This window comes from Salmo salar, chromosome ssa13, assembly GCF_905237065.1.
Source record: "Salmo salar chromosome ssa13, Ssal_v3.1, whole genome shotgun sequence".
Taxonomy (NCBI): Eukaryota; Metazoa; Chordata; class Actinopteri; order Salmoniformes; family Salmonidae; genus Salmo; species Salmo salar.
The window spans coordinates 72,124,284-72,141,620 of record NC_059454.1 but is presented as its reverse complement, the minus strand read 5'-3'; the positions used below and the strand labels follow the sequence as shown (position 1 = coordinate 72,141,620).

General features: G+C 42.2%; 1 protein-coding gene across 14 annotated transcripts in view; it reads right to left on the bottom strand.

Annotated features, from left to right (window-relative positions):
- Window positions 1-17,337, bottom strand: part of ncam1a (neural cell adhesion molecule 1a) — a 320,103-nt gene that overhangs the window by 23,431 nt on the left and 279,335 nt on the right. For 6 of the 14 annotated variants that reach the window (XM_014137371.2, XM_045693508.1, XM_014137372.2 and 3 more), the window contains one exon: window positions 13,435-13,560. In XM_014137371.2, coding sequence (XP_013992846.2) covers window positions 13,435-13,560 — 126 coding nt within the window. Of the gene's footprint in view, window positions 1-2,641; window positions 2,645-7,084; window positions 7,133-10,796; window positions 10,833-11,278; window positions 11,294-13,434; window positions 13,561-17,337 lie in introns of all 14 variants that reach the window. The other 8 variants (XM_045693503.1, XM_045693509.1, XM_045693505.1 and 5 more) reach the window with 3 other exon arrangements.

Below are 17,337 nucleotides of genomic sequence, written 5' to 3'. Positions count from 1 at the left end.
ATCATGGGAACATTGGTTACACACAGTTAGCAGTGTGAATATGCTATAAAATAACTAGCAAAACACAGCATGTTACATACAGCTCCAGTATTCTACTATACACCATCACTACCTGCCCCAAAAGGTGGTATCAGGTTTCAAATGGCTGCTGCTACAGCACATCTGCAATGCACACTGATTTGTTTGTTTTTGGCTGAGATCAAAAGGAGATTATTTATTGTCCCGATTTAGTTTTTTTCTGAAATGTTGCAGTCTGCCGCCCTGACCTTCAGTCACACTGGGTACAAGCTTTGAAGCTCACTGCCATGCTTGAGGGATCATTGTTGCCCTTGATCACCCTGATGATATTTATCCACCAATGAACTTTGAGAGCAGGTTATTCCCACAGAGGGCAGTGAAAGAGCAGCAGACAACAGCAATCCTGCCAGGCATTCTGAAAGTAACCCATGGAAGTGCAGCAGGGAATATTAATGTTGGACTTTCACCTATACTCCAGTCTGGAAGTCTGTTTGGATCACCTCCTTTGACTTCAGCCAAAATTAGTTCAGAACGATAAGAAATAATAGGGTGAGAGACAGACAGATGAAACCTGCTCCACTTTTGCTTACGCTATCCATTGGATCTTGGCCTAAAGCTCCCTGACTTCAGACTGATTGAATCCTATGATTGGATAATATTTTCCAGTGTCTGCTCCTATTTATCCTCTACCTTGGACCTGAAAAGGTAAGTACCGTCTTTAATTTTCACAAATTTCAATCATTCATAAAATGTATAAAAGATCATGTTTGCAGTTTCTTTTTTTTTTTTTTTTTTACGGTTGTATTCTAAATTTAAATTGACGTTGAATCTTGTTAATTAATGACACTTCAAACATTCATTTCAGTGGTGATTACACAATTAGTCAATCAGACATGTGTGAAGGCACTTGATCTCCATCTCAGGTGATTATCTGATTAAATTCTCCTCCAAAATGCATTGGACTCAAAAGTATTGGAGTAAGCATGATTTGATGCTGGAATTGAAATAAACAGTGTTAGTGATAAGAAAAACCCGTCAAAACGGTGGCATGTACAGGGAGGTATATTCATAGAGTTTATCCAGTCGTGAGCATCATTCCCAGTTAGGTGAGGAATTTCCAAATGTTAAGAAGAAAGAAGAGCCATTAAGGTTATGTGAATTAGAGATGTTAACAAAAACATGCTCTATCATGCAAACACCGCTTTTATTCAATATGTAGTGATTCGGGTATATTTTGATACATCAATTTGTGACAGTCCCATCATCGTTCCCATTTTCATCTGATGCAACAATAACTCAACTTTCTATTGGTCTCCCCAAAAGTTGTCTTATCTAGTTAAACCTGATGTAAATATTGTACAGTAATATTACTCGAAGTTTGTCTGCACAGTAGTGTATGTATACTTAGCAATTTCTGAACATTACATCAGACAAAACGTTTGTCAGATCCTTTATTCTAACTGACATGGATAGCAAGGAAATGATGTGCAAATAAAACTTGAGCTACCTTCCTGTACTGAATCACACTAATTATTCACTTTTTCAGTCCTTTAAAAACATCCCTGCATGTGCGAACCAATGAGCTTATTGGTTTGCTGTGCCCAAATGCAATGAAAAGTTTGTCACACCAGATGGGTTAAAGAACTCATGAATTGTAAATGGGACTGTCATTTTTCAGTCAATATCAATACATGTGAATAACACTGAGGCACTTTGGAAGACAAACACAGACCGACAGATGACACAGACATGCAGACAGGCCAGACCATTCTGTCTGGTGAGACAGTAAAGAAAACAAAGGAGTTGAAGGAAAGAGGAGTGAACATGCATGCATGCAGTAATGTGGGGTGAATACCAATGTTAGTCAGTTCAGAAAAGCATTCTGGGAGACAGTCTGAAAAGGAGTTAACTCCAAGGATGACCACGTCATTCCAGGTAAACACAATTCAATGAGCGTGCGATGCAGTTGCTAAAGGCGATGGTTTCAACGCTGCTATTGAGATGATGTGATTTGGCAACAAAAAAGTAAAATTTAAAAAACATGTTCTGTTTGCACATGATAGCCATGGGAGGTAGTAATGGCACCTTAGGCACCCCCCCAAAAAATGTACTATAAAAAAAGATGTCCGGTTAGAGGTCAACCCTTTGCTTATTTCCAACTACATTATGCAATGCTTACTGATAGCTAGCTATATAACATTTCTAATATGTGACATAGCTATAGGAATGAGGGAAATATACTGTAACGACCCTGGTGTTATAAGCGCGGATATCGACTCTGCCGCTTGAGCATGCTTTTGGGGCAGAGTCAATAGCGCTGGATTTAGGGCTAGAAGGTCGAGGGGTCGAGACCTGCTCCCTGCCGGTTTCATTACAATACTCTGCACCTCTCAGAAAAAAAACGTGAATTATACCTCTGTTAGTGTGTAACCAAGTAAGAACACACATCTGCATGTAATTGTGTTAATATGGTTGGAGATGAGGTAGATAGAATGCAAGTTGACCAAAATAAGTGTTTAATGGCTATTAAAGTAGCGTATCTAAGCTTGAAATCATGTCTAATTTTCCACTGCTTCTTATTGACATAATATGAATCGGACCAAACAGAACAAACAAAAATTACCTTCTGTTCACCAGCGAAGACGACATCATCAGCACCATGCAAGAGCCACATGACATAGTCATATGATACGCACGCATATGATTGGTTGAAAGAAAAGTGGAAGGGGGGGGGGGTGGGTCACATGGAAAATACAAAACATTTTTAAAATGATGTAAACATGGGTAAGGAACAAAATAATAAGAACGTTAAAGACAAAATGATTAAAAACAGAAACACATGACAAAATAAATACATAAGTTCAGAACAGAACTTCTTTACACATCAAATAGACATAGAAAACATGTACAGGAATTAGATACATGAAGCATTTTAGGACTGCAAGTGCAGGTTTTTAGTGTATTCAAAAGATGTCATGACCAGAAATAAGTTAGCTCATATATGCACAAATTTTACTGGATGCCAATTCCATGAAATGCTATTTGTCTAAAATTGCCTCATGCATCGTTCTTTGAAACAGTATTTCCTCTGGACTGGAATTAATGCGAATATCAGTTTGATACTATTTCTACACAAAAAAATTGTGACTTTGTATAAGACTGTCGCTTATACTTTGGCTCTTGACCTTAAAGGGTCTTCATAGAGCCTTGTTGTCTGTATACATTGAACATTTTGGCTCCAACCAAGACAGTTGTGTAAAAGAAAAGAAAAACAGAGGAAACTCTGCAGTATTGACAATACTGATTGACAAAGCACATTGTAAAATGTTACATGCACAATGAAATATGGTATACCAATATGACAACTACTGTATGACCACATGAAGCATTGGGGGGAGGGGGGTTTGGAGGGTTAAAGTATTTGGGACACATTTGACATTCAGTCACACATTGTACAATCGCATACTGTATCTAAGGCCATATTGTCAAAAGATATGGCCAAGACGTATGAGAATGCAGTGTAAACCCATACCATAGTATAAAGTCCCATATTTTAAGATATTATGCTTAAAATGTTTATAGAGGAAAGAAACATGAATTACAGAAACACAGAGTGGACTCTGAACTTCATTTTACAAATTCTAAACACACCACTAGACATAAAACATACTTACTCCGATTAGCTGGTGTCAAATACATTTAACATATGCACATGTTAACACACCTGAAGCCTTTAGGGCAAATTCCTCATGTCATATTTCACATTTAGCCAGCTAGAATACTAATCACACATGAAGGCAATCAGTATTGATAAATTACATTCTTTTAATATGAATTACATAGACCTTACAGTGCATTCGGAAAGTATTCAGATCCCTTGACCTTTTCCACATTTTGTTTTACGTTACAGCCTTATTCTAAAATGGATTAAATGCGTTTTTTTCATCAATCTACACAAAATACCCCATAATGACAAAGGAAAAACTGGTTTAGAAATTTGTAGAAATTAATAAACAATTAAAAAAATTAAAACCCTTTACTTTGTTGAAGCACCTTTGGCAGCGATTACAGCCTCGAGTCTTCTTGGGTATGCCGCTACAAGGTTAGCACACCTTTATTTGGCGAGCTTCTCCCATTCTTCTCTGCAGATCCTCTCAAACTTTGTCAGGTTGGATAGGGAGTGTCGCTGCACAGCTATTTTCAGGTCTCTCCAGAGATGTTTGATCAGGTTCAAGTCCGGGCTCTGGCTGTGCCACTCAAGGACATTCAGACCAGAAGCCACTCCTGCGTTGTCTTGGCTGTGTGCTTCGGGTCGTTGTCCTGTTGGAAGGTGAACCTTCACCCCAATCTGAGGTCCTGGGTGCTATGGAGCAGGTTTTCATCAAGGATCTCTCTGTACTTTGCTCCAGTCATCTTTCCCTCGATCCTGAATAGTCTCCCAGTCCCTGCCACTGAAAAACATCCCCACAGCATACATCACCATAGTGATGGTGCCAGGTTTCCTCCAGACATGACGGTTGGCATTCAGGTCAAAGAGTTCAATCTTGGTTTCATCAGACCAGAGAATCTTGTTTCTCATGGTCTGAGATTCTTTAGGTGCCTTTTGGCAAAACCCAAGTGGGCTGTCATGTACCTTTTACTGAGAAGTGGCTTCCATCTGGCCACTCCACCATAAAGGCCTAATTGGTAGAGTGCTGCAGAGAAGGTTATCCTTCTGTAAGGTTCTCCCATCTCCACAGAGGAACTCTGGTTCTTGGTCACCTCCCTGACCAAAGCCTTTCTCCCCCGAGAGGCCAGCTATAGGAAGAGTCTTGCTAGTTCCAAACGTCTTCCATTTAAGAATGGAGGTAACTGTGTTCTTGGGGACCTTCAATGCTGCAGAAATGTTAGATGCCCTTCCCCAGATCTGTGCTTTGACACAATTCTGTCTCAGAGCTCTACTGACAATTCCTTTGACCTCATGGCTTGGTTTTTGCTCTGACATGCTCTGTCAACTGTGAGTCCTTATATAGACAGGTGTGTGCCTTTCCAAATCATGTCCAATCAATTGAATTTACCACAGGCGGACTCCAATCAAGTTGTAGAAACATCTCAAGGATGATAAATGGAAACAGGATGCACCAGAGCTACATTTTGAGTCTCATAGAAAAGGGTCTGAATACATATGTAAATAAGGTATGTTTTTTATTTTTAATAAATTAGCCAAAAAATGTAAAAACCTGTTTTTCACTTTGTCATTATGAGGTATTGTGTGTAGATTGATGAGGAAAAATGTGTATTTAATCCATTTTAGAATAAGGCTGTAACGTAACAAAATGTGGAAAAACCCAAGGGGTCTCAATACATTCTGAATGCACTGTCTATGCACTACAATTTAATATTCTACAGGTGAGTCAAAATCAAAATCAAATTAGTAACTAATAGAGCACTGTTATATTAGAGCTGTTATATGATGTATATTGGTTAGCCTAGAAATATACTTGGCACATGACCTACAAAATAGTTCCTCAGGTATCCTTAGATTTTCTACATTAGACAGATAACAGCAATTTGACAGACCCATAGCACAGACACACACAATGAACACAACCATACTGTACACCAGGGCCCAATGTTGACCCATAGCAGCATCAAAGCATTCAGCCAAGCTTATCCTAACAATACTTTAGGGATACCTGATTTGCCCTTCCCAAACATGTATGTAGCCAAATTCTTAAGATCATTAAACATATGAAAAGGCTACACATGTGGGAACTTCAAAATTTAAACAACAAACCACAACTTTCCTAGTCAATTGAAAATAATCTTATCAGTAAGTGACATCAACAACCATGAGTCTCAGTACAATTCTATAAGATAACATAGCTTTATCTTATAAAAGGAAGTTGCTTATTCATGCCTCTCGTTCTTCACCACCTGAGCCCTTTTATTTTATCCCTCCCTTTTTCCCTTTCCATCCTTCTCTTTTAATGAAGCACAGGAGTTATGTTAGGACGGATTCACATCCCTACTGTTTGGCATTCATTAGTTTGTTTAAGATATTGGTAAAATCAAAATCCTGCTGTCTTTTTTCTATGCAGTCTGAATTTCATGTTGTTTACTGTATTATCCCTGTAGCCATCCTTCAAAGCACAGCATGCCGATGGCAGGGAAACATTGTCCAATTGTAAGTAGCAGACACCGTCACCCTCTTTTTTTTTTTTATCACAGAATGGTTCTTTCAAAAACCTCTGGTCTGTCAGAATAATCTCTGTCTTGCCTCGCTGTCTGTCAAACCAGGCTCCCTTATTCTCAACAGTTATATTTAACGCATGCGGTAATGGTTACCCGTGGAACACCCGGAATGTTACCCGACGTCACTGTCAATACCATAACCACCAGGGGAAAGAGAGAAGGGGAGGGAGCTGCCTACATCTTAGAAGAGTGTTCAAACATTGCACCTGGCTTAGCAGAGGAGCCACAGACACACAGACAGGAAGAGCGATAGAATGAGCAGACTAGCTATATATCTAAAGGGCTAACGCTAATGGTGGCGATGTTATTTCAATGGAAGGATGGTCACTTCCTTCTTTAGACTAATCAGACAACATGCAGCAGTGATCGTTAATGTTACAGTGATCAATCCCCTAATAAGATGCGCGCTGCACTGCTTTGACATAAAAATAAATAATGTCTGTAAAACCCAATCGGAAGTTCGCACTCTAAATTAAACGCACGGCAAACTGTGCGGGCCGATGCTAAATGCACAGTGGTGTGAATATTGCTGATGAATACATGCGTTCATTGGAAGGAAATTAGAGGGAAATAGTAGAGGGGCAGCCTATTTCTCGCAGGCGGAGGTTAGTCAGTGGAACTCTACTAAGGATTGAGGCAGTGAGCAGAGTCAGTGACTGTCTCTGTATCACATCCCTTTAACTAATAACAGTACATCAGTCGCTCCTTGTCACTACATCGGTTCTCTCTACAGAGTGATGACGTAGCACTAAGCAGTGGTAAGACCAAGCAGACATAAAGAGGGACATCGGGGGGTAGAGAGAGACACACCACACACTGCCGGCATACTCACTAAGGGCTGCACTTGTTGAAGGAATGAAGGTTGGTGTCACTGACGAAACTGCAAGATGGTGAAAACATGGTGAGAGGTGCCCGTGATTGCCCAGAGAGGGCAGTGCCAGTCGTTAGTGTTACAGACGACTGGCTGTTCTGATGGCAGAGCACCACCTCGGTACACATCAGTCATCTACTGGCACCAACACACCACAGAGCGTCATTTCGACTTTCACATAAGGCTTATGCTGAGCAGCATGAAACACCTCACGAACAAGAGCACTTTAAAATCATGATGTACAGTACAACATCACATTCATAATAAGAACACGTCATATCACAGGTCTACTCATGCCATTATCTGAGATGCTTCTACTATGGAATGTAGAGCAGTGTATTTTACTGTGTTTTTATCAGTAAAATCAGCTGGAATCTACATTGTACAGCAATAAACTAAAGTTTCACACCAAAAATTATTCTTATCTTCATTAGGAACACCAGCAGGTAGCACATGTACTGCCCCATAAATTCTAAATACATAATTGACTTCCCCACACAATTCCTAAGGGCAGATGAGTTTTCACAAGGCTTGTTTGAAGCAGGTAGAATAGCTTTTTGTCATTGTTCGACAATCAATAGAATTGAACCCACTTTATCAACAAACTAATTTCATTCCAACTAAGCTGATTTCTCAAGATAATCATGAGTCATTACCCACAAGGTAGGTGTCCTTGTAAGAACCACAGATCTGTACAAAGACTCATGAAAAATGTATCATTGTTAGTCAGCTGAAAAGAGTGAGATGAGAAACTATTCTCTTGTATGACACACATTGTGTTATTAGTGACAAAAGCATATTGTGTAAGTGAACCATAAAATAGACTATCAGTATACAAATCAGCCTAGTTTGCGAGGCTGTTTGTACACAAGTGGGGAAGAACTGTCTAAGGTAACCAGAATTTTTGTTCCAGGGGTGTCAGGCCTTCCTTATATACACATGAGGTGAGAAATGTTATGGCAGACAAAGACACTAAAGTGATAAAAGCAACATTGCAGCCATTGACAGAACGCTTGGTAGAACACAGTCAATTTAAAAGGAGAATCGTTTTAATTTGAAAGTAGTGCAGTATTGCAGAAAGCAATAATCCACTCCACAAATCTTTGAAAAAAAGCATGTCCACTTTTGACATGATGAGCGGTTCTTGCAAATATAAGACATTGACTTTGCAAAGAAGCATCACACTGCTTGACTCCCTGTAAACTCTCATCAGTTCAGAAACAGAAGTACAATCAGAAACTCACAATAGAGTCCTTTCACCGGTGAGAAGTTGAGTGATAATCCGTCTTGCATGAGCAGGCCAGCAACTTTGTCTGGCAATGCGCAGATATTGCAAATCACATATTTGTGGTAAATTCCAGGGCAGATATGTTTTTTTGGGGGGGGCTTTCCTTGGCTCATCGCGCTCTAACGACTTCTTGTGGCGGCCCAGCCACCTGCAAGCTGACTTCGGTCGTCAGTCTTCCGGGTTTAGAAGCAGCATGTCTTGACCTTCGCCTTTCCCGAGCCCATTGGGGAGTTGCAGTGATGAGACAAGGTCGTAACTACCAATTGGATATACCGAAAATGATGTAAGATTACAAAAAAAGAACAAGAAAAAATTACCAGTTTAAAAAATGTCTGTGCAATTGCATAAAAGCTAAGAGGCAGCCAAGGTATTTATAGCCAAGTTTTTGCAGTGCCCCAGCCAAGGCACCTAAATCATGTTAGAAGTGTTTCTGAAAAACCAATTAGTTGAAAAATGCCAAGAGAGGCTGAGACATCCCTTAGAAAGGCGTACTCACTGTCCAATTACGTCAGGTCACCAGCTGGACTGCAGCTCGTTAGGCTGCCAGTGATCTCCTTTTGCCCAGCCTGAGTGTTTAGGGAGCATTTTGTGAGGTAGCTGCTGTTGTACATGTAATTTGAAGTGCGATTGCTGATGTTAGAACAGTCGGATTCAGGGGTCTCCAAACATCCGTCACCACCTCAGCCTCGACCACCATGGCTGGCTCACTGGTGACTCCACCTACAGAGTTAAAGAGCTCCTCATCCATGCCATCTGCAATGTTGTCCTCGGGGCTATTGCCATGGGTCACAGGGTCTCTGTTGCCTTGGCTGGACGGAGGCTCAGTGTGGTCATGGCAACAAGGAGGGGCCCTGCTACAGAAACAGCTGTGATACTGTACCTTGGACATCTGTGCTGCCCTCTGTAGGTCGTCAGGTGGACCTCAATACATGGGGTAGTGTCCTCTGTCTCCGACATGGTGCCCATGACTACACCTCCCTGGTCCTCCGCTGTACTCTCTTTGGTTGAAATGTCCTGGGGTTCTGGTTAGTTACAGCAACCTCAAGCATTGGGTCAGCCCTCAGGGAATCGTCATATCCCTTTGCAGGTTATGTGGACACCCGGGTCACTATATTTCTAAATTAAGACTTGTCTTCTGTCCTCAACTGATGAATACACTGTGTAGAATGGTTTTATGCCATTTAGCAGATGCTCTTATCCAGAGCAACTTACAGTAGTGAGTGCATACATTTTCATACTGGTACCCCGCGGGAATGAAAATCACAACCCTGGTGTTGCAAGCGCCATGCTCTACCAACTGAGCCACAAGGGAGCCTAGAACAATGGCATGACACAAATGTACATGTGAGCACTCACTATGGCCTATCTTGTAGCCCCTACTATGACATACACGCCTGCACACACACAACCTAATTAAAGGAGATTAGTTAACTTGTATAACCAGAATACATCTACTTAGCTCAATACTTTGAAATAATTCCCTAATTAAATGTAATTTAATATCAACAGCTTTGGACTACATTTACAAGTTGTCCCTTCCACTGGAAATAGTATAGTAACTGCATACAGCAACAGAGAAGACTAAAGTTGATGACATCCCTGGGCTCCTGGTTATTCATGCAGGCCCTGATGAATGTTAAGTGAGTGTTTGGAGTGTTCGGACCATTATCCCACCAATCACCTCTCCCATCCAGACGGGTTAACCTCCACTACAAAAACAGATGATGCGATCCATCTCCTCCAAGAAACTCAGTATCATTTAGAGATATGGTCTTTGTTGCGCTTCTCTGCCTTCTGTATCAGAGTCTTATGAGGGGGAAAAATAGGCTTCTCAGTAATGGTGCCTCACACTGTCATGGCTGAACAGAGATGCTATAAACCCAGAGGAAAAGCAGATTGTCTGGCGAATTAGGGATGCCTTAATAACGGCAACAAACTATCAGCCGAGGCTGAACCGAGGCTGAATCCTGTCTGTTGCCGATTTCTCAAGTTACATTAAAATTGTGCCGCATTAACCATGAGTCATCATTGAGAAACTAATGGCACTGCATATTTGTATTTCCCTTTGAGCGATAATGCGGCTCAGTCCTTTGTCTGTTTGTAAATACTACTGTATTAGCAATGACACTCTCCCAACATGTTGATATTGCTCCTTATGTTCATACTAATTACTGCATATATGTACAATTGGCTAAGGGATGAGTGACTATTTGCAGTCAATCAGGGGTCAATCAGTTCACTGTACAAATGGAAAGGGGACAAGTCACAGGGGAGAAGCAAGTACTAAAAATGATCTATGGAACTATGGGATTGCTATGGTACATGGTCACTCACTTATTATAAATTCAATGTCTGTGTTAAGAAACTACAACAACTAAGACAAACCTGAGTCCACATCAGAGTAATGAAATGGTATGCCGCCTGGAAAGGTTTATGAGACAAGAGATATTGCGTGAGTATTTGCTTGAAGGCAAATACTCTACCAAAATGCCCCAATCAAAAGGTTGAGGCAATGGTCAAGTATAATTCTTAATTCAATGACATAACAGACCAAATTCAATTGTTGAAAATAAATGTATCTACACCAGTGTTTCCCAACTCCAGTTCTTGAATACCCTCAACAGAACACATTTTTGTTGTAGCCCTGGACAAACGTACCTGATTCAACTCACCGAGGGATTGACCAGGGCAAACATTTGGGGGTTGGGTACTCGAGGACTGAAGTTGGGAAACACTGATCTACACTACTACTACCACCACCAATAGCTAATTCAGTATTTTTTACAAAGATTTCAGAAATAAATGTTTAAAATAAAATGGGTGAAATGAAAACAAAGACAAAGAAAATGAAGGGGATGAGAACTTACTTGTGAAAGCATAGCCTGAGAAGTCAAATTGAACAAAAAGAGATGGGTAAACATGAATAACAAAATCAGAAGAAATAGAAGCAATGAGAACAGAATGGTAGAAGTTGACTGTCCTGTCACTTCAGAATTGACTATGAACCATGACCGACAGTGATAATAGGATAGTTCACTTTTGTTATATATATATATATATATATATATATATATATATATATATATATATATATATATATATATATACACAGTATGTGTGTGTATATATATCCAGTAAAAAAATGTTTTTTTGCCTAGCAAGTATTCTAAATTCAATAAAAATACCTAATCAATGTACTTTATCATCAATTAGGCATGTTAAAGGGCAACTGCACCACTTTTTGATTTCATATTCCTCATCTCCAGCACCAAACCAGTGTTTACATTTGGGAAAATGGCACGTTTCAATGATCTATGGTTAACAAGATAATAAAGGTCCTAAAAAATGCTTCTTTGTGAAACCACAGGGTAGGATTAAAAGTTTCAAAAACCTGGATTTTCAAAACCTGGAAAGGGTTTCTAGCCAGAGGGAGGTTTTTTTCTTGCTTCCCACGTCACCATGAATCTCAGTGTTTGAAAATCACTTAATTAAAAAAAAACTTTTGATGATGCCATTCGGTATAACATTCTAACGTATTTTTTTTCCAACAAAACAAATACGCTGTTTTCACATATGTAAACACTGGTTTGGTTCTGGGGATAATGAATATGAGGTTTAAAAGTGGGGGAGTTGCTCTTTAAGGATTCTGGATAGATTTAAAATAACATCACTGTACTTTTAAGCTAAGAAAACATTCAGAGCATTATGAAATCACTGTTTATCTGATGAAAAGGTACTCAATCCTCCAAATTACGAAGTAATAACAGGACAAGGCATCCCTCTAGACTTCAGAGTGAAAAAAGGGTCAATCCAAGTGGCAGCTAAGGGTGACTGCTACAGAAGCAGAAGGTTTAAAGCACAGATGGAAGCGTGGCAAGAAGCAGAACCAAATCAGACTGATTCATGCCTTAAACACAATGTGTTGAATCAGAACGGAATAAACCTTTATAACTAGCCAGCACAGCAACTTCAAGCAGCATGACTGGCAAACAAGGAGGGAGAAGAGAAAAGATGGGGTCGCTATTCCATTCCAACTCTCTAATTCCTTCAGCACCTGTGTTTTGGGATGGCTACCACAGTGTGTGAATCTCGCCAGATTAATATTATGCTATTTCATTACGCAGCTCTTACAAGTTTTATCCACTTAATTTGTGTAAAGTGGCCTTATTAAAACAGCCAAAAAGAGAAGCAATTATAAATTAAATCAGGAAGTACATTTATCTCTAACTATGCCCGTGCTACTTTACACGTATAACAATATTTTCACTGCCTGACTTTTGGATTTTTACGTAGAGAGAATGTGCAGAAACAACCTCTTCTTACTCGTGACTATCTGAGATTCAGAATATCAAACCCTCAGTGTTGACTTATCTGAAGACACCATTATTCCATACGATATTCCATTATATTGGCAAATGTATAATGTATGATTTTACTCCAAATTCACTATGCTTCAGAAGTTTTTAAGAATTTCCAGGAGTGATGCTTCAGTGATGGTCGTGTAGTAAGTGATGCTTCAAAGCGATGTTCACACAAAACTCCTTTCAATCAATTATTAGGTAGTAGCATTCATTGATCCATCAAATATCTGTCGAGAAAAAATCTCAAAATGACAAAGGATTATGCTCTGATAACTTCAGTTGTCCTCATGAAGAAGTGTGACAAACACACAGACACTATGGTCACAAGGAGCAGTGTCTGGGGGGGGGTACAGAAACTAGGATTGCACCCCCCCTTTCACCCTCCATTATCTGAAGCACTAGGTCCCTAGCCCTCCTTCCCCAACCCTTCTATGCAAACAGACACACAGGCTGGGGTCAGTTGGCAATGCATCCCCGGAGCGGAGTGGCTGGTCCATCAGAGAGATCGGAAGGGGGATGCATTAGGCTTTTGGCGCATGGGGCTTGGGGTGGTCGTGGCTGGATGGCTAGACTGCACTAGGTGGTGATGGGGAGGAAAAGCATTATGGTCAGGTGAGTGCTATCGCTCTGCAGGAGGGACAGGGAAGGAGGGAGGCACTTACGGACTGGCTCAGTCTTGAAGTTCTGGGGAGGGCTGCTCTCGCCCTCGCCCTTGCCGTTGATGGCGGACATCTTGACCTCATAGAAGGTCTCGGGCTTCAGGCCAACGATGGTGATCATGCTCAGGCCTGTCGGAGGAAAAAGGGTTTTTAGAAAGCTCCATTAAAGCTACTCGTCACGGCCCCAGTCAACCGGCTGGCTGATGAAGCCCATGTCTTGGATGGGTCTAGGAAGAGTGATGCGATGGTAGGGCCTGTGCTAAAAAGAGCAGAGGACAGGACAGAGTGCTGGCTGTTATTTTGATCTCCTCTCTGTCCAGGAGCAAGGCAGTGTGGTGGAGAAGAGTGTGAGCGGAGGGGGTGTGATGGCACGACTGTTTTTTTGTGTATGAGTGAGCGTGGAGGCTCGCCCTCGTTTGTTTGAGTGAGTGTGTGGGGAGGTGTATTGCTTGACCCTGTGTGTGTGGGAGGGGTGTGCGAGTATGTCATATGTTGAGGTTGGTTGTGTTTGTGTGTGTGTGTGTGTGTTTTCTAGTCTGTGAGTAGATTTTTTCTACAACGAGCAGGATGCACAGGACATTCTCCAAACACCCGACAGGGCCGACATCCCTGTTTTTTGCAAGTGGAAGCAATGCAGGTACAGAGGACAAAGAGCCGATGCCTCGTGAGGACCTGGAGAAGGCGAGTGGGAAAGCTGCCGTTACCGCCAACGTGCAATCATCGGACAATAAATTAGACGAGGTACAATCACGAATTTCCTACCAACGGGACATAAAAAACTGTAATATCCTATGTTTCATGGAATCGTGGCTGAATGACGACATGGATATTCAGCTAGCGGGACATACACTGCACCGGTAAGATAGAACAACACACTCCGGTAAGACGAGGGGGCGGTCTGGCAATATTTGTAAACAACAGCTGGTGCACAAAATCTAAGGAAGCCTCTAGATTTTGCTCGACTGAAGTAGAGTATATTGTGATAAATTGCAGGCCACATTACTTGCCTAGAGAGTTTTCAGCTATACTATTCGTGGCTGTTTATTTACCACCACAAACAGATGCTGGCACTAAGACCGCACTCAGTCAGCTGTATAAGGAAATAAGCAAACAGGAAACCACTCACCCAAAGGCGGAGCTCCTAGTGGCTGGAGACTTTAATGCAGGGAAACAAATCAGTTCTACCAAATTCTATCAACATGTTAAATAAGTAACCAGAGGGAAAAAAATTCTAGATCGCCTGTACTCCACACACAGAGACGCGTACAAAGCTCTACCTCGCCCTCCATTTGGTAAATCCGACCACAACTCTATCCTCCTGATTCCTGCTTACAAGTAAAAATGAAAGCAGGAAGCACCAGTGACTCGGTCAATAAAAAAGTGGTCAGAAGAAGCAGATGCTAAACTACAGGACTGTTTAGCCATCACCGACTGGAACATGTTCTGGGATTCTTCCGATGGCATTGGAAGGCTCGCCCTCGTTTGTTTGTGACTGTACGTACATACCCCAACCAGAAGCCATGGATTACAGGCAACATTCGCACTGAGCTAAAGGGTAGAGCTGCCGCTTTCAAGGTGCGGGACTCTAACCCGGAAGCTTACAAGAAATCCTGCTATGCCCTGCGATGAACCATCAAACAGGCAAAGCGTCAATACAAGATTGAATCTAAGACTGAATCATACTACACCGGCTCCGACGCTCGTCTTATGTGGCAGGGCTTGCAAACTATTACAGACTACAAAGGGAAGCACAGCTGTGAGATGCCCAGTGACACAAACCTACCAAACGAGCTAAATCACTTCTATGCTCGCTTCGAGGCAAGCAACAGTGAGGCATGCATGAGAGCATCAGATGTTCCGGACGACTTTGTGATCACGCTCTCCGGCGCCGACGTGAGTAAGACCTTTAAACAGGTCAACATACACAAGGCTGCGGGGCCAGACGGATTACCAGGACGTGTGCTCCAGACATGTGCTGACCAACTGGCAGGTGTCTTCACTGACATTCTCAACATGTCCCTGATTGAGTCTGTAATACCAACATGTTTCAAGCAGACCACCATAGTCCCTGTGCCCAAGAACACAAAGGCATCCTGCCTAAATGACTACAGACCCGTAGCACTCAAGTCTGTAGCCATGAAGTGCTTTAAAAGGCTAGTAATGGCTCACATCAACACCATTATCCCAGAAACCCTAGACCCACGCCAATTTGCATACCGCCCAAACAGATCCACAGATGATGCAATCTCTATTGCACTCCACACTGCCCTTTCCCACCTGGACAAAAAGGAGCACTTATGTGAGAATGCTATTCATTGATTACAGCTCAGCGTTCAACACCATAGTACCCTCAAATCTCATCACTAAGCTAAGGATCCTGGGACTAAACACCTCCCTCTGCAACTGGATCCTGGACTTCCTGATGGGCCGCCCCCAGGTGGTGAGGGTAGGTAGCAACACATCTGCCACGCTGATCCTCAACACTGGAGCTCCCCAGGGGTGCATGCTCAGTCCCCTCCTGTACTCCCTGTTCCCCCATGACTGCATGGCCAGGCATGACTCCAACACCATCATTAAGTTTGCAGATGACACAACAGTCGTAGGCCTGATCACCGACAACGACGACACAGCCTATAGGGAGGAGGTCAAAGACCTGGACGGGGGGTGCCAGAATAACAACCTATCCCTCAACGTAACCAAGACAAAGGAGATGATTGTGGACTACAGGAAAAGGAGGACCGAGCACCCCCCCATTTTCATCGACAGGGCTGTAATGAAACAGGTTGAGAGCTTCAAGTTCCTTGGTGTCCACATTAACAACAAACTAGAATGGTCCAAACACACCGAGACAGTCGTGAATAGGGCACGACAAAGCCTATTCCCCCTCAGGAAACTAAAAAGATTTGGCATGGGTCCTGAGATCCTCAAAAGGTTCTACAGCTGCAACATCGAGAGCATCCTGACTGGTTGCATCACTGCCTGGTACGGCAATTGCTCAGCCTCCAACCGCAAGGCACTACAGAGGGTAGTGCGTACGGCCCAGTACATCACTGGGGCTAAGCTGCCTGCCATCCAGGACCTCTACACCAGGAGGTGTCAGAGGAAGGACCTAAACATTGTCAAAGACCCCAGCCACCCCAGTCATAGACTGTTCTCTCTACTACCGCATGGCAAGCAGTACCGGAGTGCCAAGTCTAGGACAAAAAGGCTTCTCAACAGTTTTTACCCCCAAGCCATAAGACTCCTGAACAGGTAATCAAATGGCTACCCGGACTATTTGCATTGTGTCCCGCCACCCACCACCCGCCAACCCCTTTTTTACGCTATTGCTACTCTCTGTTCATCATATATGCAGTCACTTTAACCATATCTACATACTACCTCAATCAGCCTGACTAACCGGTGTCTGTATGTAGCCTCGCTACTTTTATAGCCTCACTACTGTATATAGCCTGTCTTTTTACTGTTGTTTTATTTATTTACTTACCTATTGTTCACCTAATACCTTTTTTGCACTATTGGTTAGAGCCTGTAAGTAAGCATTTCACTGTAAGGTCTACATCTGTTCTATTCGGCGCACGTGACAAATAAACTTTGATTTGATATCTGCGTGCATTTGTCGGCAGGCCTTACACCGTGTGAGTTGGCAGGGTGTTGTGTGTGTCTGCAGAATTGCAGTAACTTGTGTGTGAACCAAGTTGTTTTAAGTTTGTGTGCTTCTGTGCTAGAGGGGATTCCTGTGTGTGTGTGTGTGTGTGTGTGTGTGTGTGTGTGTGTGTGTGTGTGTGTGTGTGTGTGTGTGTGTGTGTGTGTGTGTGTGTGTGTGTGTGTGTGTGTGTGTGTGTGTGTGTGTCAGCCGGCTCTTTCGTGTGTGTGCGTGTGTCAGGCTGGGCTCAAGGCTGACAG